The 24,314-nt window shown below is 43.1% G+C and overlaps 1 protein-coding gene across 7 annotated transcripts in view; it reads left to right on the top strand.

The window, feature by feature from the left end:
• LOC121441735 (PR domain zinc finger protein 2-like) overlaps positions 1 to 24,314 on the top strand; it is a 105,410-nt gene that overhangs the window by 49,461 nt on the left and 31,635 nt on the right. For 3 of the 7 annotated variants that reach the window (XM_041642994.1, XM_041642996.1, XM_041642997.1), the window contains 2 exons: positions 5,362 to 5,488; positions 23,916 to 24,026. In XM_041642994.1, coding sequence (XP_041498928.1) covers positions 5,362 to 5,488; positions 23,916 to 24,026 — 238 coding nt within the window. Of the gene's footprint in view, positions 1 to 5,361; positions 5,489 to 5,685; positions 5,975 to 7,155; positions 7,194 to 20,550; positions 20,570 to 23,915; positions 24,027 to 24,314 lie in introns of those variants that run through there. The other 4 variants (XM_041642999.1, XM_041643000.1, XM_041643001.1 and 1 more) reach the window with 4 other exon arrangements.

Raw genomic sequence — 24,314 nt, forward strand, 5'->3', positions numbered from 1 at the left:
TGGCCTCGAACTCCCAGAGATCCGCCTGCCTCTGCCTCCCGAATGCTGGGATTAAAAGCGTGCGCCACCACTGCCCAGCTTGCATCTTTTTTGATACGCTGATTATCTATGGCAGCTGCTCCCCTTCTCCTCCTCTGGCCCAGATGCATTGGAGACTGTCTGGCAGATGTCTCCTACTGTGTAGTATCAGTACCGTGGTGGTGTGTGTTAAGAGAAAGCACACTCATAGTGTTTAGTGCACGTGAAGCTTTGGGTTAGCTTCCCCTTTCCTTTGCTTGTATTTAGGATAGAATTTAGGATATATTTCTTCCTCCTGCCAAGTATTTCTTGGGGACATTAGTTATTGAGATTAAGAGGACAGTTGTGCTCAGAGCTGGTAACGAGGGCACCCAGCACATGTGGGTTCTTACTACTAGGGTGCTTTTTATCTTCGCACGTTTCTGCGGTGAGTAGGACTCTCTCTTCCTCTCTTGTTTTCACAGGTCATGTTTCTGTAGCAGACAAAGCTACATTCCATGCATGGAATGTTCTAGAATGGAATTTTGGGGTAGAAAGACAGATGATGGTTGTCTTTTGTAATAAATACCTCTGTCCAAATTGCTGTAATGAACAAATAGCTTTTCAGTCACTTGCGGCCTTTTGGGTCCCTCAGCAGTGATCACCAGTGTTTTCCAAGATTCACCGTTCTCTGAGGCAGGCCTTGTAAATGAATTGTGTGGGAATTTGTTGTATGAAATCTTGAAAATGCTAAGGAGTACAGAAAAATATTAAAAATATTGTTTTTCTCTTTTGTAAGAGAGTGTCTGTTAGCATGTAGCCCTATCTCAGTAACTGATGGTGTTGAAAGCTGTGTGTACTGAACAAACCAGGTTTCTCTTCAATACTTATTGTCTATCAATGTGTTTAAGTTGTTTTTTTTTAATTTTTTTAGTTTGATTTGCAGTACACGGATTCTAAGTTGTATTTTTAACTTGAGTGGACATGAGTGTCCTTCTATATAAGGAGTTGGTACTGATTCTCACCCTCTCCATCTGTTGGTGTTGGGTTCAAACCCAAGGCACTGAGCTTGACATCCACCCCTGTGCAGATGTTTAGCTCATCCATCGTGAAGTACAGGTAGCTCTGCTGACACCCACAAATCAATGAAAAGGGAGACAGGAGCTAGGGACAGGTGCTCTTGTCTTTGGAGGCCCGAGTGTTTCGTGGTGGCTGACTGAAGATCATGGTAAGTATACATTTGTCCTCACTCTTTCCCTTTTACTTTAAAGATTTGCTTTTATATTTTCTAGAATCCTAATTATTTCAAGTAGCATTTAATACCATTTCATAGATACATTGCATAAAAGAGAAACGAGCTAAAATTTATATGCTCTAAAAACAGTTTGAATTTTTTTTTTTTTTTGATTTTTCGAGACAGGGTTTCTCCATAGCTTTTGGTTCCTGTCCTGGAACTAGCTCTTCTAGACCAGGCTGGCCTCGAACTCCCAGAGATCCACCTGCCTCTGCCTCCCGAGTGCTGGGATTAAAGGCGTGCGCCACCACCGCCCGGCTAACAGTTTGAATTTTGAAAAGCAAACAAAACAGATTAGCTTATCAAAGTGCCAAAAGGCATTTGTGATGGCTGTTTTAGCTCATTAATAGATTTTTTTAAATTAGGGTTTTTGGTTAAGTTTAGCTGATGCAAAAAAGGATATGAGATATTGGTTCAATAACAGTAAAGTAGCAAATTTTAGCTATTTTTGGAGGAAAAAAGTAAACAGTGACTGGTTCTTTTATTTTAAACAACTTGAATATTTTGAAATAGTGGGAATTCTGTAGACAGTAACCAAAGCCATGCTTGCTATCTAAACTAGAACCTTGTGGAAGGAAGGGATCATTTTGTTTTTAAACTGACATCTCTGATGGAATTTCCTCTTTAAAACAAAAACAGGGGCTAAGTGACACACCTTTAATTTCAGTGCTTGGGAGGTAAAGGCAGGTGGATCTCTGAGTTCAAAGCCAACCTGGTCTACCTAGAGAGTTCAAGGTCAGCCTATTGTTTCAAAACAATCAAACAAACAACCCAACCAAACAAACGCGCAAAAACTTCAGGACCAAACTGAATCACGATTAATAAAAACTCAGAGAGAAAAATTGGGGTTCAATCTGAAGATTGGAAAAACAAAGCAGCCAGCCTAAATGGTGATCCTGCCGCCAGGAATCTCAGGATGAGACTGTGTCTGAGAACTTTTTTCTCCCATTTTATAATCCTCTCTAGTTCTGGAAATAAAGGTGTGCACCACTGGGATTAAAGGCACGCACTGCTCAGTTTCTATGGCAACTAGTGTTGCTACTGGGATTAAAGGTGTGTGTTACCACTGCCTGGCTGTAAGGCTGACCAGTGTGGCTGATTTTACTCTCCTGATTCCCAGGTAAACTTACTTATTAAAATACAATTGAAATGCCACTACATCAAACTCTTACATAGCCACTGTACACTGGCATATCAGGAAGCCAGCACCTAGGCAATATTGTATTAACTGATCTGTCCACTCAGCCAAGATTGTATCTGTTGTTGCAATCATGTCCTTGTAGGAAAAGAATTCTAGCTCTCATTTGACTCTAAGGCTTGGTGTATTAGTCAGGGTTGTCTAGAGCCATACAACGTATGGAATGAATCTCTCTCTCTCTCTCTCTCTCTCTCTCTCTCTCTCGTGTGTGTGTGTGTGTGTGTGTGTGTGTGTGTGTGTGTGAGAGAGAGAGAGAGAGAGAGAGAGAGAGAATATGAATTTATTGGACTGACTTACAGGCTCAGTCCAACAATGGCTAGCTGTGAATGGAAAGTCCAAGAATCTAGCAGTTGCTCAGTCCTTTGAGGCTGGGTGTCTCATCAGGTCTTCTGTCGATGCTAGACTCCCAAAGAAGTAGGCTCTAATGCAGTCAAGGAATGGATGGGCAAGCAGCAGAAGTTGTGGCTCAGATTAAAGGTGTGTCTTCCCACCTCAAGATCTGGATTAAAGGAGTGTGTCATCCCTCCTCAAGATCCAGATCAAAAGCTTGTGTCTTCCAGCCTCAAGATCTGCATCAAAAGCTGTGTCTTCCTGCTCCAGATCAGGATCAAAAGTTTGTGTCTTCCACCTTAAGATCTGGATCAAACGCTTGTGTCTTCCTGCTCTAGATCCAGATCAAAAGCTTGTGTCTTCCTGCTCAAGATCCAGATCAAAAGCTTGTGTCTTCCAGCCTCAAGATCCATATCATAAGCTTGTGTCTTCCAGGCTCAAGATCCAGATCAAAAGCTTATGTCTTCCTGCTCAAGATCCAGATCAAAAGCTTGTGTCTTCCAGCCACAAGATCCAGATCAAAAGCTTGTGTCTTCCCGCTCAAGATCCAGATCAAAAACATGTTGTCTTCCAGCTCAAGATCCAGATCATAAGTGTGCCCTCCATATCTGGATTATAGTTCATTTCAGATTGTCAGGGCATTTCAAATGTATTTTAATAAATAAATAAATTTAAATTACTTAATAAATAAATAAGTAAAGACTGCCTGAAGATCTGAAAGTAAAACAGTCCCACTAGTCAGCCTTATGGACCATGTTATGGGAACACACACCTTTAATCCTGTAGCCTCCCTAGTTGACATAGAAATCAGGTGGTGCACACCTTTAATCCCAGTCATAGATAGGAATATAAGACTGTCAGATGCAGTCTTATTTCGAGATTCCAGGAGGCAGGATCGAGGTTGAGGTAAGAGACAGTGGCTGGCTGTTTTGCTTTTTGGATCTTGAGGTTGAACCCCAATTTCTGACTCTGAGTTTTTATTTTTGGTCTTCACCAGTTAGTCAAGCTGACAACCAAGAATAGCCATCACTCTTAGACTGTTTGATAACATTTTAGTGCTGTGGAGACTCAATTTGGTCTTCACCAGTTAGTCAAGCTGACAACCAAGAATAGCCATCACTCTTAGACTGTTTGATAACATTTTAGTGCTGTGGAGACTCAATTTGGTCTTCTGGTTAGATCCCACGTATGCCTCCTGGGCACCTCAGAAGTGACCTATTCTCTGTGCATGCTCTCAGGAGGCAGGTGTTGTCTGGCTGACTCATTGGAGAGACATTTCTTCCCTTTGTGACTGGTAGCCGTTTGGGGAGAGAGGATTTTGACAGGAGGCAAATGTTATGGAACTTTTCAGACTTTCACCTATTACCCTTAGGTCCACTGGGGAGTCTAGTCTGGGTCAATCCGTGTTGATGATTGCCATATGGATTATTATAATCCCTCTTTCCACTGGTCCTACCTTTGTCAGAACATTCCCTTTCAGTTGTCTTCCTTGGATCGTCTGTGTCAGCATGTGGGTTGGAGGTGGGCTTTTTTTACTTCAGCTTTCTAAGCAGATAGGGTCCCCAAGAGTGAATGAAAACTCTAAGCCACCTCCCTGATTCTGCTTAGTACCCCCCCCCCCCCACTTTATTTTCTTGAGACACAGGGTTTCTCTGTAGCTTTGGAGGCTGACCTGGAACTAGCTCTGTAGACCAGGCTGGCCTCAAAACGCAGAGAGATCCGCTTGCTGGAATTAAAGGCGTGCACCACCACTGCCCTGCTCAGGACTCACTTCTCTTCTCTAAATATTTCTTCGGTATATTTTAGATGTAGTTGTATGATGATGATGGTGTGGGAGCGACTGTGAAAAGTTTAATGTTTTAGGAGCATAATGCCTAGGAGGTATTCTTAGGCATTCTGTAACTAGAAATGTTTTCACAGGCCTGAGCTAGTAGGTGACTGCTCTGAGGATGCTAGGTTGGGCTCTGCCTGAGCTCAGCGCTTCTGTTATTATAAATAGCGGTTGCGTGCATGATTAAGGTGCAGAGCGTTCCTGCTTAACTTGTGCTTGGAATTAGAACCTTTGGTGCTAACTCCTTTCTATGCTATTTGCTTCTTAATGACTCTTTCAATTTCTCATCCACTCGAATTTCATGGGCAAAATGGTCTCGTATTTTATTTTTTTCTCTTGTGTGGGTGGCATGAGGCTTGGAGCTAGCTGTAAGAATCTAGTGGTGGAGGCTGAGCACTACTAGTCCCAGATCAGCCGGTACACGCACTCCTGCGAGCCTCCGTGACAAGCTACTAGGTCCTCCTGTTTGCCCTGAGTGTCTTGCCTGCCAGCCAAGGAGTTTTCTGCTAGCCCGGGCCTCGGCTCCGCCTCCTGCCCGGGCGCGCGCTCGAGGGCCCGCCTCCTCCCTGCGCGCTCCCTGACCCCGCCTCCTCTCCGTGCGCGCCCGCTGCTGCGGCGGCGCCCTCCCGACAGCTGTTTGCGGTCGCCGCGCCGCCCCCGCCAACAACCGCCTCTCTGATTGGTTCGCATCTTGTCTCGTCTATCCTGCAGCCAATCGCGCCTGGCGAGGAGCTCCTGGTCTGGTACAATGGGGAAGACAACCCCGAGATAGCAGCTGCGATTGAGGAAGAGCGAGCCAGCGCCCGGAGCAAGCGGAGCTCTCCTAAGAGCCGCAGAGGTAGGAATCGCCACCGCCGCTGGGCCGGGCCGCACCCGCGCGGGCACACGAGCTGAAGGCCGGGCGTCGCCCCTGGCGTCGCGGTGACCTTTTCCGGGCTTGGCCCGCCGTCCCCGCCCGGCCCGCTGCTGAATCACGGCGATCTCGGGACACTCGGGCTGTTTGCGAACTTGTGCCTGAGCGCCCGCGCGGCGGGAAGTGCGCGTGCTGCCGCCGAGTGCGGGCCCGGCCCTGCTCCCGGAATCGGGCCCGCCGCGCTGCGAGGGAGGGCCGCCCGCGCCTTCCGGCTCCGCTGACAGCGCAGGACGCGGCAGAGGAGAGAGACGGGAAGGGAGAGCCGGACCTGGGAGAGACAAAGATGGGGTGCACCGGGGGCCTACGGCGGTGAGCTGCCGCACAGGATGCGTTGGGCTTTGTGGAAGTTAAGGAGGCTTGCTGTGACCTCAGTTTTTACAGTTTGGCGATAAACGATGTTTTGAACAGAAGGTAGAATGTAGTCACACTTATAAAAGGGAGGGGATAGTTTGTGGGTAGGAAAATAGTTTGGATGCGTATATCATATTTCCAGCTGGCATGCAGATACGTCGCTGAAATATTTTTACGAAAAACTTTAACGCGAATTTGAGACTCTGACTGAGCCTAGTTTGAAAACAGGCCAAAGCACGGTACAGTCGTTTTTACTAAAACAAGAACTTTGGGTCTCGTTTTTGTAATTGTTGTTTGTTGGTTTTTTTGTGTGTGTTTTGTTCTTCCCTTAGATCTTAGTAAATTTTTTAAATCCGAACAAGCTCGTCCTTTTCCCAGAACATTGCAAAGTATGTGTGGGAGTGAGGCTATAAATAAAAGCATAAACGTGGTTTTGGAAAACTCTCAAGCAATATTTGATGAGCTCATTGTGACTTTTAAATTTCCTATTCTTTCTATTTCACACCCGAGGATGGCTGGTAGGCCGCTTACTGACTACATTTTTCTATTGACGGTGATTTACTTGCTGCTTTAGGTCATTAAATACTTTGATTCTGGGTCAGATGATAAAAGTCTAGAAAATTCCAGCCCTCCGCCAAGTGTTTAAATGTGTGTTGAGATTTTGTTGGGCCAAGGCTTACCATTCTGTCTCTTCTCCATTATTTAACTTATTTTTCTACTTAGTGTACATTTTGTTTGTAAACAACAGTCATGTTACCAGCCTTCTTAGATAAACTATGACTTGTGTGGAGTTCAGAAATTAGGGGACCTGGGGATTTTTTACTGTGCCACTAAACTTAATTCTGACATTTAATCAGGTCTGTAATTTGATGGCATTCTCACTTTGCTCTGTGGTGAACTGGGTGTGTGTTCAGACCCCGTTTCGTCATTTGTTTCCTTTAGTTATTCTGTACTGTTCTGTTCAGTTAGTTCAGTGTGGAGGAAAAACTTGAAACTAATCCTATGTTAGTAATACACAGACGTACACATTTCATGGCTAGATTGCTGGGTTTTATATTGTTTAGTAGTCCGTGGACAGCAGACAGCTCACTGAGTCGTTCTTGAGCTTTAATTAAAAGACGTGAGCGAGGCTCATGCTCAGCACATACAGCCACTCTGCTGTGGGCGGCTTTACTTCAGAAGAGGCCTGTTTGCTGAATGTGACCTGAGAGCAGCGAATCAAACCTTTCTACTTCACAGCTCAGAAGACCTGAAGGCAGAAGTTTTTATTGTTAACCCGGTATGACTTTAGACATTTAAATAATAGCTTCTTTGGCAGGGTGTCAGAGAGAATCAGAGTAAATTGATTCGGGGGCAGTGTTGCTTACTTGTTTGGGACATACAGCTGACTGGTAGAGTGACGTTGAAACAAAGGACTGGATTCTTCACAGTTCTGGACCCCAGCTTCTTTGTATGACAGCTTCTGTGCCCACATCTGTGCGTTGCATGAGGACCCTTTCAGAACTCATCAGATTGTTGGTGGATCATAGGACTGTTGGGTGTACTGGGTAAGGAAAGCCCTGGTTCCCATGGCTATCACAGACTGGCAACCCTGCCCATGCTTTCCCTCTTTCTGACACTAATGTGCGTTAGGCTTTGCTGTGTGCTGTTCCTCATGAACACAAAGGCAGCAGTCATTCTCTGGTTGGTGCTTGCCACCTAGACTTGGGAAGAGGGTGCATCAGAAAGGCAGTGATGAGCACTTGGCTGGTTGGCAGGTGGTTGGCCCCCAGTAAACACCCAGTGTATAAAGAAAGAACAGTACACAGTGCTTTAAGAAGAGAGTTCATATTGTCCCTGGCCAAGGAGCTTGCAATTTCCCCCATCGTCACTTTTTTTTTTTTTTAAACTGGAATGTTTTAAGTTCTCAGTTCTGTGTTTCTGCTCAATTGCATACATGCCTAAGCAGCCTCTGTAAGGTTGAATGTCAGAAATGCCTTGGTTGGGATAGCTTAAAGCTTTCAGATAGAAAGTGGGAGGGAAAGTGTTGGCTGTCTCTGGCTGTTTTACTATGAAATGTATAATCTGTAATGTAATAGAACAAAAGCCATGTTTAGAATTTTTACCACTTTCGTGATTTCTGTCCCCTATCCATGACTGAGAAATGAAACAGTTTGCTAGCCTTAAGTAATGACTGTTGTCGAACCTTTCCCTGGCTTATTTAGTAGCGCAGGAGATGAAGCTCAGGGTCTTGTAGCGTTAATAAGCAAGCACTGTGCCACTGCACTCAATGCAGTTCTGGTGAATGCTCTTCCGAGGCTTGACTGCAGTAGCAGTGTGTGTCAAGCCCTGCCTGAAGGAGCAACAGGAGCATTCCCCAGATGGGCTTGGTGGAAGGAATGGGAAAGATGAGACACCTAGGTGTCTGCCCTAACCTCTTGGTGCTGAGAAGAACAAGCGGGTTAACGAGAGGGGGAATGCTTTCTGAAGCTTGAAGACACTTGGAAACTGCGAGTGCCACATCCTGGTGTGGGTTTCTTGGTGAGGACTTCTTCAGCAAGTGGATGTTGTGACCACCTAAGAGAAACTAGCCATAAGTACTGGATTCTTCCCCGTTATCCTCACTGGGCCCTGCCTCGCTCCCCTTTAGCCCTTACTAAAGGCCTCTGTAACTCACTGACTTCACTGTCCCAGCAAGTTAGCACAGAAGAGTTATTCATAGCAGCAAGAAGTCCCTTGGATGGGACCTCAGAGATGGATGGCGAAGAGGACTACATCCTACAGCCATAGCAGGCTGCACTGGATGTGTCCTTAATGTCAGGAGATTCGGTTCTCCAGTTGATAACATTATCTAGTTATCTAGGTGACTTTCAACTACCAAATTTAAATTATGGTCGGTGTTAAGGAAATGGCTTCATCTGTCTCCACATAGAGTTATTCAAATGAAAACTCTTGGTATAATGAAGAATACTCAAGTGTTTTGAAATCAAACATATCTGACATTCTTTCTCCAGAGATGCTGAACAGTTCAGGTTAGGTTAGGTCAGGAAACTGAAAAGCTCCATATGCAGAGACTCAGTCCAGATAGGGGTGTGATGAGAGATGAGAGAGGTTCTTGCACTCGCAGAGTGACAGACCATTGGCTATTGATGAGCAAGGCCTAGTAACGTCAGTGTGGATAAGAAGTGGGTGTGGTGTGACACAGCTGTTGTCAGGGCCTTCCTGCACCTCTGTCCTAAGTGACGTGAAGCTCTGGGCACTGTGGGCTCCGTAGGCAGAGGAGCAGCATATGGTCAGAGGAAGCTTGTGCCTATATAGAGGCCCATGTGAGAATTTGTTGAATTGAGGAACACAGCTCTGTACATGGCTGTATTGGCCTCTTTCTTGCCAGGCACTGTGTGGGTTGGCTGGGGGAATTCAGGAGATGATTAGATGCTCTGTGAGGTTCTTGGTCTCCCCTGATTGCAACCAAGTGCAAGCTAGCCCTGGTGTGTGGACTTGATACAGCTCAGCAGAGGCTGCCCTTTGGCGCTTCCTAATCTCCACAGGAAGGGTCTGGAGAAAGAGCAAGGCCTGAGTTTTCCCTGTGAAGGACATTGTGAGGCATGTAGGAAATGTGCAGAAGGAAGGGTGTGATGGTGGTACCCAGCCTCCTGAACAGACTTGCAGACTCCTGAGTACCCTAACAGAGATGTCTCTAACACTGCATTTGTGGAGTGCTTTGTCCTAGCTCCAGATGAAGAATGGGTATTTCTCAGGCAAGAGTTGTGGACTTGTTTGAGATTATTTTGCCGATGGATATCAGCTTGAGCAGGGGTGGGGGTGTGGGGTGGGGAGGTGTCCATGCTATTGTAAATGAAATGGGCAGCAGTAAAAAGGATTTGAAGTTAGTGTTCACGAGTACATGTTATAAAAGCAGAGAACACATGGGCTTCTACGAAGTGATCTCTTGGTCCATGCTAGCAATTGGCAGCTCTGTTTCAGATTCCTTTGGAGCTGAGTGACAGTTCTGGCTGTGGTGCCTTATGGTGGTTAAATCCTGAACCTCCTAGTGCCTTATAGGCAGTTTTTATTATGTTCATAGACTTAACTGGGCCTTCACCTGTTTACAGGTGTGGAGCAGGACTTCTGGGAGCCAGAGGCAGTGTTCCTTCATGTGCTTAGGGCTTCAGGTTTGTCGTGTTGGGCTCAGCGGGCTGTCTTGTGTATGGTGGGTCTTATACATCTGTGTCTCCTGAAGCCCTGGCTGCCGTTCATCTACCTGAGATACCTTTGCTTAGCAGTATATGTCTTGCCCACTTTTGCTGCTGTTGTCTGTGTCTGAATGCTCAGTATGGTTTAAGTTGAGCTTTCCACCAGGAGGCAGAAAACTTCTGTTACCTTTTCTAATTCTACTTGTACCATTACTGAGATACTCGAGATTTAGTCTAAATATTGAAAACTATTTGTTTCTGTGCCTTTGATTTTTAGTTATATATAACCTTGTTTACAATTGTGTGGAATAACCAGACTTTTCTGAACTGTTCTTCACAAGTACATTTTCTTTATGTTTGTGTGTGTGTGTGTGTGTCTCTGTGCACATCCCAGGAGGTGAAATAGGGGTGGAGATTAGAATACTTTGTAGAGGAGTCAGGGAATTGAACTCAGGTTGTCAGGCTTGGGAGCAAATGCCTTTACCTGCTGAGCCATCTCGCTCTCCAACCCAGAATCTTAATATATCAAAAACTATTTGAGACATCTGATTGAATATATTAGGAGCTGTGCTGTGTGCTGTGATTTGTCTATAGGTAAATTATAAGGTGTGATTTGTCTAATACAGAAAAAGGGGTTGATTATAATTGCATTTTCTAAAAGATAAGAAAGATCTTGTAACGAGTTTAAATTAGTTTAGTTTTTTAAAAATCTGATTATAATCTGAATGTTAAAACCTCCAGTATGAACACTAAGTACTTTACTTAAATAACTGATTTTTAAATTGGTTTTAAAACTAGTTGTGCTTTTTTCCTAGGCAGTTTCTCATTCCAGTACACAGATGGTGTTTAGATATGTGAACTCAGTGTTCCTAAGCATGGCAGAAAGGAGGGTGTGGTTTTATATTTGAAGTTGCTTCTAAGAAGAGCAGGAATGAGCTGTAGTAGTGTATGCCCTTAATCCAGCACTCTGGAGGCAGAGACTGATGATGAATCTCTGAGTTCAAGGCCAGCCTGGTCTACAGAGTTCCAGGACTGCCAGGACTACATAGAGACCCTGTCTCAATAAACATACATACAAATAAAAATAAAGAAGGCAGGAATTGGCTGAGTGAGAAGAGAACACACTTTGGGTGTTGGCCACCAATAGGCACGTCTTTGAGTGAAGACTGTGCAGAGCTGTGTTTCAGGTTTCCTGGCCTGGTACTGGATTCCGTATGTGTAGCTCATGTTGCCAGAAACAGGTTCAGAGTTTGATTTTTATTAACATTAATAATTTAGGGGAGCTTGTAGTATGGAAGTAAGTTTGTGCTTACTCTAAGTGAAAAGGATAATATTGAAAGCAGCTGTTTTTGTTGTTCTGACCAAACAGATTTGATCCTTTGCAAACATTCTCTGTTGAATTAACTTATTAGGTGAGTTTTGATACAGACATATGTCAGGATTTGACACTCATTTCTATACCATGCCATATGATGCATCACTTGTACTGCCGCTGACGGTGACAGCAGCTACTATTGTTTTCTAGCTCTGTGCTTGGTGCTGCATATGTGTTATTACCAGTAACCCTGAAAAAAAGGGATCTTTATTCTTACTGAAGAAACTGATGTGCCTGGGCTGTTTGTGGCTCTGTCTTGCCTAAGCCCAATTTTCACCCTCAGCATTTCTGAATAGGAAAGGCTCATGGTGAACAGTTGACTTTGCTGAACTGGGCTACTTATTATCTGTACAAATCCAGATGAGAAGACAGTGCTTGACTTAACGTCTTTGGTATAGAAAGCAAAGTTAGAATGAGAGCTCATGGCAGAATTATCTCAGCTCTGAGAGGTTATGAGTCGAACTACCTTCGTTCTTTTGAGTGTCCAAAATTAAACTGTAAAGACTATTTCCAGATTGCTTCTATTGGCGTGTTTGCCAGCATGGGATTTTTAAATATTTTGTATTATCTTGGCATCAGTCATGAAGTCACAAGAGCAGAGTAAGACCCTGCTGTCCAGTCCACTTACTTGCCTCTTGGATAGAGTTGGCAGAGGGGAACAGACTGGGACCCTCATTTTGTCCTCCTGTTACTGACCAGTTCAAGGAAGAACCATGTTTAGTATCCTTCTGCAACACTCTGGAGGTCTTGTCCCCCTTGCACTGATATGTACTTTATGTTTCCTTAGGTTGAAGTTTAAGGATCATCAGCCTGCTTTAATAGTCAGTCTGAAAACTAAATCTAGAAACTGATTTAGTGCAGCTCTGATGTGTGGCTGAAGTAGAAGGAAGCGATGCTTGCTAGTTTCCTTCCCTGTCTTAGGATGTAGTTAAGTGTTCTCGTTTTCTCTGTGTTTTGTTTGAATGTTTATTTGTGAAGGGTATTCTCTTGTGTTTCGCTTTGGCTTTTTGGAACAAGTGTGAGCTATTTGAAGTGGCATCTCCAGAAGTCTGGTTTGCTGATGCAGCCGTTCCTGTCCTAGCTGCTTGACTCATTCTGTAGGAAAGGGGACTTAGTAGGAAGAGTTGCCCCAACCTCTCCTGGACATGACCCCCTTACTCTTTCTTTTCTCTCTCTCTGCCTTCCCTCTTCTGGACTTCTCATGTAATCTAGACTGGATTTTAAACTTCTGATCTGCCTCGCCTCCTAAGTGCTGGGATTCTAGGCATGTGCCATTAGGCCTGGATGAACTGCAGTGGTAATTGAATTTTCTTAAGGTGTGCTGAAGTTCATTTCTTTATTGTGTTTATTCCACAGTAGATTCAATTTGTTTTTAAGATGATTTTCTTGTTGATTCATGCTGGCCTTGAACTCCAGTTCTTTTTACCCCTGTCTCCCAATGTTGAAATGACAGTGTGCACCATTCTCCAGTAATTTAAAAAAATGTGATTCATTTTGTAAGTGTGTCTGTATGCATAGTGTTTTGTTTGATTGGAGCACTGGAGCGTGGACTCAGATCAGGCCTAGACACACTGAAATCTTCTACCATACCGCTGGGCTACTGCTTTCTCACATTGTGGCCTGCCACACAGGAGACTCTTTTTTTTTCCATCTTTAATTTGGAATACGATGTGATAAATGTGAGTTGGGGAACTTTGGCTGAGAATATTCAGTTGCTCCTATAGAGTGGCAAACATGCCTGATGGGCAGAGTAGAGCTTTAGCTTAATATTTGCATTCAGGTTCCAAATACCATAAACCTTTCCTTTCTCTGCTTCTCCAGAAAATCTGAGGGAGTGTTTTCACTACAGTGTCAAGAAACAGTGCTATGTTAAGCCCTAGGAGAACATTGAGAACTCTGAGGGCTCTGAAGCAGTGATTGTAGCTGTTTACTATTTGTGAATCTGGTTATGATCTGGAAATTTCAAAAGATCTTTTGGCTCACAGTGTATCCCATACTGGCCTTGAACTTGAAATCCTCTTCATCCCCCACAGTGCTGGGGTTAAAGTGTGTGCTGCTGCTCTGGCTTCAGAGTACTTGATGGAAATTTTATTCACCAGCTGATGGAGAGTTGTCTTACATGTCTCAGCATTCAAAACAACATTTGTTTTGAATGTACAGAAATATAATTTCAGAGGTAAGAAATTTTATGATGAAACAATGATATTGTTTAAGTGTGATATATAAAAATTCTCTGGTTTCTGAAATGAGAATGGAGTCTTTGCTTTCTTTGGACATTTTCAAGTTGGTGCTACTGGTTCTACGGTGTTGGCTTGACCGAGACCAGTTTCACATTTAATGAGTGAGCTCCATGTTAAGCAGAGGATTGTCTCTGCTTTGGTTAAAAGGAAAATCTTTCCTCCCTTGTTTATAATCCCACCTCTTGGACTGCAGTCTTTTGTGGGTTTCTTGACATCACATGCTACAAAAAATGAAGGCAAACTGGTTTGTTTGCCTGCATTTAGATCTAAGAACGAACAGTATTACAGGCGTTTGAAGTTGTAGTTGAACAGTTGAGGATGAACACCAATTCAATTTCTGGGCCTTTTGTTTTTACTGTTTGGCTTCTCAGGTTTGGCTTTCATTTTCTTGCCAGGTTGAGGTGTAGAATATGCCTTTCTGGGCCTGGTGGCTGTTTATACTTTTAATCTTAGGATTACTGTGGGATAGAGTGACTGGCTGCTAAAAGCTAAGTCCAGTCTCAAAGAATGAGAGTTTCACTCTGCTCCTCTGGTCCTTTGCCGTGAGGATGTTAAGTGCTGACAGGGCCAGGGGGTAGTGTGGAGACTCTCCCTAAATGGACAGGTTTGTACTGTGGGTGCCCTGGTGGTCAGTTTTTCTTGTGATTTCTCTAATATGAGACAGCCTCTTGTTCTGTTTCCACAGACTAGATTGTGCAGTTCACAATGGCACCCACATCTAGACCACATAAAGGAGGATCAGGCTGTCATTAGCTGCAGTTGCTTGACCTTTTAAGAACCCAAAATTCCATGTGTACTCATCATTAGGAATTTTACCAGTGGCTGCATGAACTATCACAGGAAGTATCTTTTCCTTGTTATTTGAGTTATAAGTATGTTTGATGACAAGGTGGAGTTTGAATGTTTTAACTTTGTTATTTATTTGCAGTTACAATCGCATCAAACTGTAAATTAGGGAATTAAAGATAAATATAAACTATGCTAAGGTAGTAGTATATTACCTTATTCATATACATAATATGTATATATGATAGTTGTAGTAGCATAGTTTACCCTGTTTCAAATTGAGTCCAAAGTGTGTGTTTTGTGTTTTTTATGTGTGTGTGTTAGGTGGAGGGGGAAGGGAAAATTACAAACTTCTGTACCTCAGGTGTTAAATGTGTGAAGCTTAGACTGTTTTGCAATAAGAATAGTGTACATAGCCTTGGAATTAGAAGGCCAAATCGACTCCTTGCTTTAAAAACAATGTTGCTTTACAAGTTTTTGTCTTTAGTTTTCCTTTCTGTAAAATGGGGTGAGATGAACTGGCTGTGATAGCTCATGCCACCTGAGCCAGCCTAGGCTGCAAAGTGAGAGACTCTTGTCTCAAAACAGCAACAGCTATAGATGAGGATGCGTCTTCCCTTGCTGGTTGCTGTGCATCTTTGGTTTTTTTCCATAGTAATGGAGGAGTCATTGTGTGAGACTGTTAGTCCTTGGGCTTACCAGCAAAACTCTTAAGAAGTCAAGTTGCAGCATTTTAAAACATGGACATTAAAAATCTTTGGTTTTGAGCCGGGCGTTGGTGGCGCACGCCTTTAATCCCAGCACTTGGGAGGCAGAGGCAGGCGGATCTTTGTGAGTTTGAGACCAGCCTGGTCTACAAGAGCTAGTTCCAGGACAGGCTCCAAAACCACAGAGAAACCCTGTCTCGAAAAACCAAAAAAAAAAAAAAAAAAAAAAAATCTTTGGTTTTGCTTTGGAGATGTGGAATTAGTGAGTGAGGTCAGAGGACCTGTGGCATTTGACATCGCACATACCTGGCTGTCATTGGCTTGTCTTCTTTCTTTTTTTAAAAAAATATTTATTTGTTTGTTTGTTTATTTATTATGTATACAATAGTCTGTCTGCAGGCCAGAAGAGGGCACCAGACCTCATTACAGATGGTTGTGAGCCACCATGTGGTTGCCAGGAATTGAACTCAAGACCTTTGGAACAGCAGGCAATGGTCTTAACCACTGAGCCATCTCTCCAGCCCCTTGGCTTGTCTTCTTTCTTTGTTTTACCTTGCTCATAACACTCCTAACTGCTGTGCATTTTAACCAGATTTTAGTGCATTAGACATTTTGGATGAAGTTTAGGTACATTTCCCAGAAATCATTAGACAGCCATGGAAACATTTCAAATTTCTTTGTTCTCTTTCTGGGTGTGAAGTTAGAGAAATGCAAGAATGTAAAGAACCACTCTCTTAGAAGTTACTGATAAAGTTTGGTTTAAGGGAAGCAAATGGATCTGACAGTTCTGAGAAGTTAGAGAACACATACATGTTCTTCTGTGGATACTCAGTGCTTGCATGCACTTACAACCTGACTCCAGTAAGAGGAGGCCCAGACCTTAGTGTGGATACAAAATGAGATTATGCCCAGTGTGACTAACTTGGGAGAGGGGCCTTCAGTTTTACCTGGTTTTCAAAGGGGTCCAAGATATCCTTCCCTAAGGATTAAAAACCACTAAAGTGAACTCAATATGTTTAATAAAAACAACAACAACAAAACAGCTTAGGTTGAGGGCCAGAGAGGCGGCTCAGCAGAAAAAATGCTGATGACTTTAGTTCCATCTCTGGAACCGCATGGTGAAAAGAAAGCACCAGCTCCCAAAAGTTGTCCTCAGACTTCCACACACATCGTGTACACACATGCATGCGCACACTAATAACTGTAAAACAGATGTTCAAGTTAGGAAAAAAGATCAAAAGAAGAGTAATAAAGTCCATAAGTGTAGACTGTACTTGTATCTTATACTTATAAAGATAGAATGTACTTGTATCTTATATTGGTAGGACCTTGGCATGCATTGATGGAGCATTAACGAGTATGGGATTCTTTTTTCTCTCCGGCTGCATTAGATTTGTACAGGTCATAATTATATCAGGCTGGGTTCCTGTTCAGTGTAAAACTAATGAACAAAACAAATGGCTGATGGAGAAGTTTGCTAGAGGATGCATAAGAAGGAACATAGGCTGGTAGCTTAGACTCCCAAGTGTGGGGAATTCCATGTTTTGTTGAGTGGGTCCCCTTTACAGATGATCTGTTCTCAGGGTCTATGAGCGGCTTCCTCTGTATGCTTGATCCTGCTTCCTCTTGGTGTTAGTGTCAGCTTGTTAGACCACCAGCCTGTACCCAGGTGATTCCCATTTGCTTGCAACAGTGTTATTTCTTATTTCTCAGGTCATGGGCTGTGGTGCAGTACTTTCATGTAGGTTTGGGGTTTCTTTTGCTGAAGACCTAGGAACAGGCGATGTTTGGAACTGGGTTGAGAATGAGACACACCCTTTTCCTCAGTCATTAGCGCTGGTCCTGGAGAGCACCCTCCCCCCCACACTCTAAACCTAGCTCTGGCTTAGCTGTCCTCCCATTCTTGGTACCAGCACTCTTTTACCCTCCTGATTTGGCAGAATAAGAAATATCTATTGACGATGATGTGGGATAATCCCCGAGACCAGTGCTGGAACCTGTTAGAGCTACTTCTGGAGCTGCTTGCCTTGCCTTGCCTCGTCTCCTGAGTCTTTTCAACAGCCCCTACTTCCTTCCCTTCCCTCCTTTGTCCTCCTTCCTCCAGCCATCCCTTCCCTTTTCAGTGAACTACAAATACTCTTGAACAACTTTTCTACACATTTGGCTTTTTGTTATCAGTAGGTTCTTTTTGCGGAGGGCTCTAACTTCCTTCATAGAAGATCTCTCAGTAGTAATATATCTGTATTTTTTGTGGCTTCTAATAGTGTCCTGTAGCTAATAGTACCCAAGAAAATCATTAAACTGTCTCTCTGCCATTGCATTAGAACCTTTATGAAGTGAGGAAAAAGCAGAGAAAAGACCTTTTAAACTTAGAAAGAACAAGCTTGCTCTGATTTCCTGGTGCATCTGAGAATATGTGTTATTAAATGAATCAGAGAACTATAGGAAAAGTTTGGAACTGAGTTTCAATGTATTCTATAATCTGAAAATAACTGTGACACACATTCTCGTGTGTCCCAATGCTTTGTCTTGCTGAGGTGAACATGGCCAAGATTCCTGTTGAAGCAGTGATGTGCTGTGCTTTAGTTGTGATAGGGTAACAGACAGGCATGAAGGCGGCTTGATGACTGCTGACATGCCAGAGATAAGATCAGGTTGAGCAATAATGGTGTTTTATTATTGCAGTTGGGCTAGAACAAAGTGCCTTACTCCATAATAGGGCCATGCGATGAAAAGATTTTGTGTTTCTGTAAGGGATCCTGTGTCTGTAGCCCTCTGTCTAAATGTAGTGGAGCCAGTGGCCTACTTGCCAAGTTTAAGAAAATGCAAATAAAAGCTAGTTAACATGACTCTCATCCTAGCTGATGACTAAGTCCAGGACCCTCTCTGCTATCAGTGGGCACTCGGCATGATCGTTTCAGTGTGGATATTCCAACTAGATAATGATAGGTGTAATAACTAAAGAACAAAGAATGTGTTTATATTCTGAACAGTTTTGTTGGGTATACAAGTAGGAGGGAGAAAATAGATGATTTGTTCAAAATGAAAAGTAGAAATGTTTGCCAAAGGATTAAAAATTATGTATGTCAGCCGGGCGGTGGTGGCGCACGCCTTTAATCCCAGCACTTGGGAGGCAGAGGCGGGAGGATCTCTGTGAGTTCGAGGCCAGCTTGGTCTACAAGAGCTAGTTCCAGGACAGGCTCCAAAACCACAGTGAAACCCTGTCTCGAAAAACTAAAAAAAAAAAAAAAAAAAAAAAAAAAAAAAAAAAAAAAAAAAAAAAAAAAAAAAAAAAAAATTATGTATGTCAGTCTTACAGAAATATTAATTCTATCTTGTTAATTTTGCTTTTGTGTATATTTCATTTTGGAAGTCACCCACTCATGAATTTTTCTTTGCATAATCATGACTGACAGGACCTCTTCCCTGGTGACTGCATGTCATGGCCACTGTTGACTTTGGTACCAGGGCCAGGGTGTGATGCTTTGTGACTTGCAGAAGCCCTTCTGGGCAGGCACAGTGTCTCAGACACTGGTCCTCATCAGTTCTGCCAATGCAATTTCCTGATTCTCCCTTGAGTCACTTGTGGCCTAAAGGTACACAGATACTGCCGTGGGCTGGGATCCTTTGTGGAGAAACTTAGTTTCATATGTGTTCCTAGTGTATCTCTGTCTCCATACCCACTGTAGACCATTATTAAATCACCTCCAGGGTAAGACAGGGTTGATACTTTGTCGCTTCCTGCCCACTACTGTCTTAAATAACTCTGGCTATTTGAGGTCTCAGCATTGCCTCTATCTATTTATTCTTCTACCTTATTAACACAATCAAAGGGGGTTTTAGCTTTAACAGTCTTACTGGAGCATGTACTTGGTGCTTTCTCTCAGGTAAACTTTTTTTCTGGTTTTTGGGACCTAAGCTTGTATCTCAGCCATGTCCTGAGTGTTCCTCAGTCAGTGCACAGCTAGCTTTTTCTTATAGAAATGTAAAAAATTAAAAAAAAAGTATAACAAACGTAAGTGCTTTAATTTGCTTGAGATACAGAAGGAGTCTTATGTGAAATTAGAACCCAGAAAATGTCATTAGCAGGCTTCCTGGAACATAGAGGATGAAGGGGAAAATTGCATGGGACTTGAAGTTCCAGATTGGGTACTGACTTGGTGGGTTGTGTCTTGAGGCAGTTCATATAATAATGTGAAGTTTAGAGCTGCGTTTGAGGTTAGGGAAGTTGTGCTCCATGGTGTTATGGTGGTTCTCGCCTTTACTACAGCAGCTCAGTTTCTCCCACCCCCATCTCCTGTGATGTGTTCACTGAGCCTCAGAGTCTCACAGGCAGTCCTGACTCTCTAAATTAGAGTCTGAGGATGGCCTCTGTGCTGTCTTAATTCTGTTGATACTGAAGAGATGGCTAGCTCCCCAGTAAGGAGACAGCACACAGGGTGTGCTTCCTTGTTGTGCTGATTAAACATCTTTAAGTGAAACATTCTGTAGAGTTTCCTGTTGTTTGTCTAGTTTATTCAGATAGTTAGAACATAAGCCAGATTTAGGTTAAATTATTCATGTGCTGCCTTAAGCAGTTTTGATTTTGTAACTCCCACCCTGGGTACGAGCAGTATAAGACTGTCTGTTGTCTAAGAAAGCAGCCATTACAACTGTTGAGTGTCTTTATATGGAGCTGTTTGACTAGAAGCGCCTGTTTCCTTGGTGAATCATACTGGTTCCGAGCAGGGTTCTGTGTGGTTAACTGATACTTTGTGTCGTAAGGGTAGAATGAAAATGGAAGAGTGCTTCTTTCCAACTGCTGCCCTTATGCTCAGTGTATAGGAGCTTCATCTATCAGGCTAGGGATGGATGTGCTGACTGAGCCATCACTGAGCTTATGAGATGGCAGCAAGAGACCCAAAGAGCACTTTGAATGGGATTGTCGTCACTAATTCTAGCTCTTGAGTGTGTAGTTGAAAGACCTGGGTAGACACCTCCCATCTCTGATTTAGGGGTGTCTCTATGATATTAGAGGCATGAGTTGGTACTTTGAGTTCTAGAAGAATGGCCCCTAGATGGAATGGGCATGGTGTCATAACATAGGCATGATACAGGCCCGACAACCTAATGCATTGATCCTAACTTCAGCAACTAACTTTTTTTTTTGTATATGATAGACTTGATGTAGTAGATAATTGCTCTTTGCCTTCTTTTTCTTCCTCTTTATGTGCACTTTCCTTCCCCTCAGCACATCAGATATTGTCCCTCATGCTATTCTTCGGAGCCATTTCCATTTCACTTTCCTCATGTTTCCTTCCTGTATCTTTCTTGTCTAGACCAAGTGGAGCAGCCAGCTGGCAGTAGCGCCATGTAGGACCCTTCAGGAGCCCCTGGTAAGTGCACTCGTGTACTTGCCAACCACCCAGTGGGACCTTTTGCTTCAGAGAGAAGCTCCAAGTCCTCTGTCCCCTTGAAGTTTTGATGAGTTACTGTGTTTTCTCTTGTAATCTCTTTAATGTAGCAGACAGAAACCCAGTGCCTGGAGAGAACTTCTCTGATTAAGGAAACATGGCAGGTCCCATCTGTCCAACAGTGCTGGTGTGTGACAACAGTTTCTCACAATAAGTGGGAGCCGAATTAATTTGTCACAAATGTATTTGTTCCTCTGGGTTCAAGCCTTCAGTTTCTCTCATAAAATAGCACTCTAATGGGACAGGCATATGGTTTTTTGGTAGCCCCTTCATCTCTTCTAGTCAGAGGACCTCAGGAGAAGTATCTTGATAAATGGTTCTGATTGAGAAACTTTAGATGTTAGTCCTAGCTCCCTGAATAAATGATAGTCTTACTAGATTTTCTGTTGCCACATTGTTCACTAAGTTACCTTGGTGGTATAATTTTTCATCTATAGAATTGCATAATTTTTTAGATCACAGATTCCTGTATGTGTGTTGTGACCTCAAATCTAATCCATTGGTACAGTCCAGTACTCTGCAGTTGAGAGAGCTCCTCCAGAGAACAGGGGAGGTTTTACTGTGCTCTGAGTTTTAGGTTGTCACACTGGGAAAGGAGGCATTGTTGCTGAATCTTGTGGGTAGAGTGCCCCTGCCCCCCTGCAAGGTGCTGTGAAACGTACTCTGGTCAGAGTACTTCAGAGAATTGTGACTGAGAGTGTCATTGTGCTGTGCTTGAGAAGTCAGGCTAATTGCTCTGTTTGTGACTGTGGTGTGCTCTTGTTCATCATCTGAAGAAGGTTCAGGAGGTGCTCGTCCTCATGTGGTATGTCCTCACAATGGATTGCATGTCCTGCTGTGGCTTTAGGGTGAATAACCAGGGAGTAGAAAACAAAGTAACTTGTTGATGAGGAGCCCAGAAATGGACATGTGTATGAACTAGCTGTTTTAGTGGTGTTTTGTGTTTGTTTTTTTTTAAGGCAGGGAATACAATGTAAATAGCATTTGTCTTTCACATACTTAAACAGCTACATTTTGAATGTATCACACTGTAGGTTCTATTATAATGGAAGCATATTTAATGTTTTCCATACGCCTGGTTTGCTTCATATTTCTACTTGTGCTACTTGGGCATGGAACAGCACTTGGGTTGTCAAATCTTTGAATTGCCTTGGCAAAGTATTCTGGTCAACAGATTGACTCCTGCTTTTGTAGTAAATTTTACAGTATGCCTTTATTTCTAATGTCCCTGAAGCATATTGCAGAGGCCATGTTGAAATTACAGTTCTCCGTTTAAAAACTTGTAGACAGTTATAGTAAAGGGTCGTACCTATTTCTTAGCCTGCTTGAGGACATGGGATAGTACTGACTATACTAAGTACTAGTAGTACTTTTTAGAAAAACACCTCTGTACCTAAATTTTGAGTGCACTCTCTGAAGGTTCTGCTGCTGGCCTTGTGACAGTGGAGCAGTTCTACTGCATCCTATGGTCAGATTGTCATTTGTGTTTGTGTGTGTGGCATGCGTTTTGCTTGGAGTTACTAATCTCACTCTTTCAGACTGAACATCACATACAGGAAGGACATAGACATTGAGGATAAGGAACTCTTGAAAGGGGAAAGAGTGCAGATTCTGTTCAGCACAGATCCTTCAAGAGCCTTTGTCAGAAGTTAACAGTGTAAGGTCAGTCCAGCGGGGAGTCCGAAGAGCCTCCCTCCCTCTGTGGAAGGTGCCTGTGTGTCTGCTATAGCACTGTAAGGTAGAGATGGGAGTCTGCCTCGTGTGGTGCTGATTAGTATAATTCTTCACCTGGAGATGGGGTCACCATTGCCATGATCCTCTGCCCTTTGACTTCCGTTCACACCAGAGTGGTGGTTCTTCTGGTCGTGTGTGCTTGTGTTCCAAGCCATGTCAGCTGCAGGTGGAAAAGAACATGTGAGCATACTGTAAGGAACTTCTAATCATACAGTTACAAGAACAACCTGACTCCCCCAAACAAAACAAAACAAAGCCAAGCCTGTTTCCTTACTGGCTAAAGATTTAGGCACTTATTTTAGGATTTTCCTTTTGAAGATGAACAAACGACTTGTTTCGCGTAGTTTTCTTGTTCTATCTATTAAATTTTTATCAAAATCTTTTTAGTTAGTACTTTATATTATAGTTGATTTCTGTACTTTTGTTTTATGCCATTTTGAGTTTCTGCTATCAGTTGTCTTCATTTTAGCTGACCGTTCCCCTTGTGATCATCTGTTGTTGAGACTGTCGAATGTGATTTCACTGTGTTGCAATGATGGGTGGTTTCTGTCTGTCTTCAGCTGAGGTGGATATAAAGGTAGTAGAAGGCTTGTTTATGAAAAGCAAGAAACATTTTTTTTTTCCTGGGGTTTGGGGCTGGACAGTGAGAACAGTGCTGGAAGAGAGGGAAGTGTTGGGGAAAGAGCTTGACCCTCACCTGGACTGACTACCAGTTTGGGGTCAGTCCTACGGTGGTCTCACCTGTGTTCCTTTGGGGATTCAGTTCCTTCTTGTAACTTTTCAGTAGATGCCATGTTTTAATTTAGCCTTCTATGGTTTGGGATCATTTAGAATGCAGTTAGCATTTCCTGAACTGTGTGTGCCTCTCCCCATGGTAATGAAATATGGGCTAAGCTGGCTGAAGTTATTCCTGATTCCTCTGCATTTGATGTTGGAGCCATGTTTATCCTTCATCATGTAGTACAAATGTTTACTTGTAAAGTAGAAGCTGCAGTTCCGGCTTATCCTATCTTAACTAACAAAAGGTTCTAAGTAATACCTTACTGTTTCTCTCCAGTATGCCTTTGCTCATATTATATGATTTCAAACTTCATTGATTCTAAAGTTTCTTTTATATTTATTAACTTGGCGGGGGGAGGGGGCAAGCCAGGGTTTCTCTGAGTAGCTCTGGCTATTCTGGAACTTGCTCTGTAGACCAGGCTGACATTGAAATCAGATCTGCCTGCCTCTGCCTCCCAAGTTTTGGAAGTAAAGGCATATGCTGCCGCCACACCCTGGCTGTTAGTAACATTTGAGAATACATTGTTCATTAATTTGATAGCTGTCACAGCTGTGAAACTAAGGACCTAGTGCCTAAAAATGTAGAACTTACGAATTTTTTCCTCTGACAGGATTTGATGGTGTTTATAGTCAGTCATCCATTGCTTTCTTTAGAATTGCCTGTAAATACAGTTGACTTTGCTTCAGTTAATAATCGTTCAAGGATCAGAGTGGTCGTGAATGAATGAGTAAATAGATATATGCTGTGTTTCAGGGAAGAAGAAATCCCAAGAGAACAAAAACAAAGGCATCAAAACCCAGGCCGCGCAGCTGAAGGCAAGTGAGCCAGATTCCATCTTTGCAAACATGAGAGGGTCTGCAGAAGGTAAGAGTGATCTAGAGCTTGGTAGTATCTGTGTTCCTCATCTAACTTTTCATCTCAAGAACTATAGAGGGCCCAAGTAGCAAGAAAACTATCTGAGTTTAAGTATAGTAAACTGAATTTTATATACCCCACATCTTCTTCAAAATAAAATTATTATCCCCTTAAAATGAAGTAAGGCATGCTGCATAGTTGCATTCATAAAGAATGTAGTAGCTCAAACCTTTAATCCCAGCACTAGAGAGGCACAGGCAGCAGGCCGGTCTCAATATAGTCTATATAGTGAGACTG

Source organism: Microtus oregoni, unplaced genomic scaffold (assembly GCF_018167655.1).
Source record: "Microtus oregoni isolate MIOR12 unplaced genomic scaffold, Mior012 000081F_ref0000091, whole genome shotgun sequence".
Taxonomy (NCBI): domain Eukaryota; kingdom Metazoa; phylum Chordata; class Mammalia; order Rodentia; family Cricetidae; genus Microtus; species Microtus oregoni.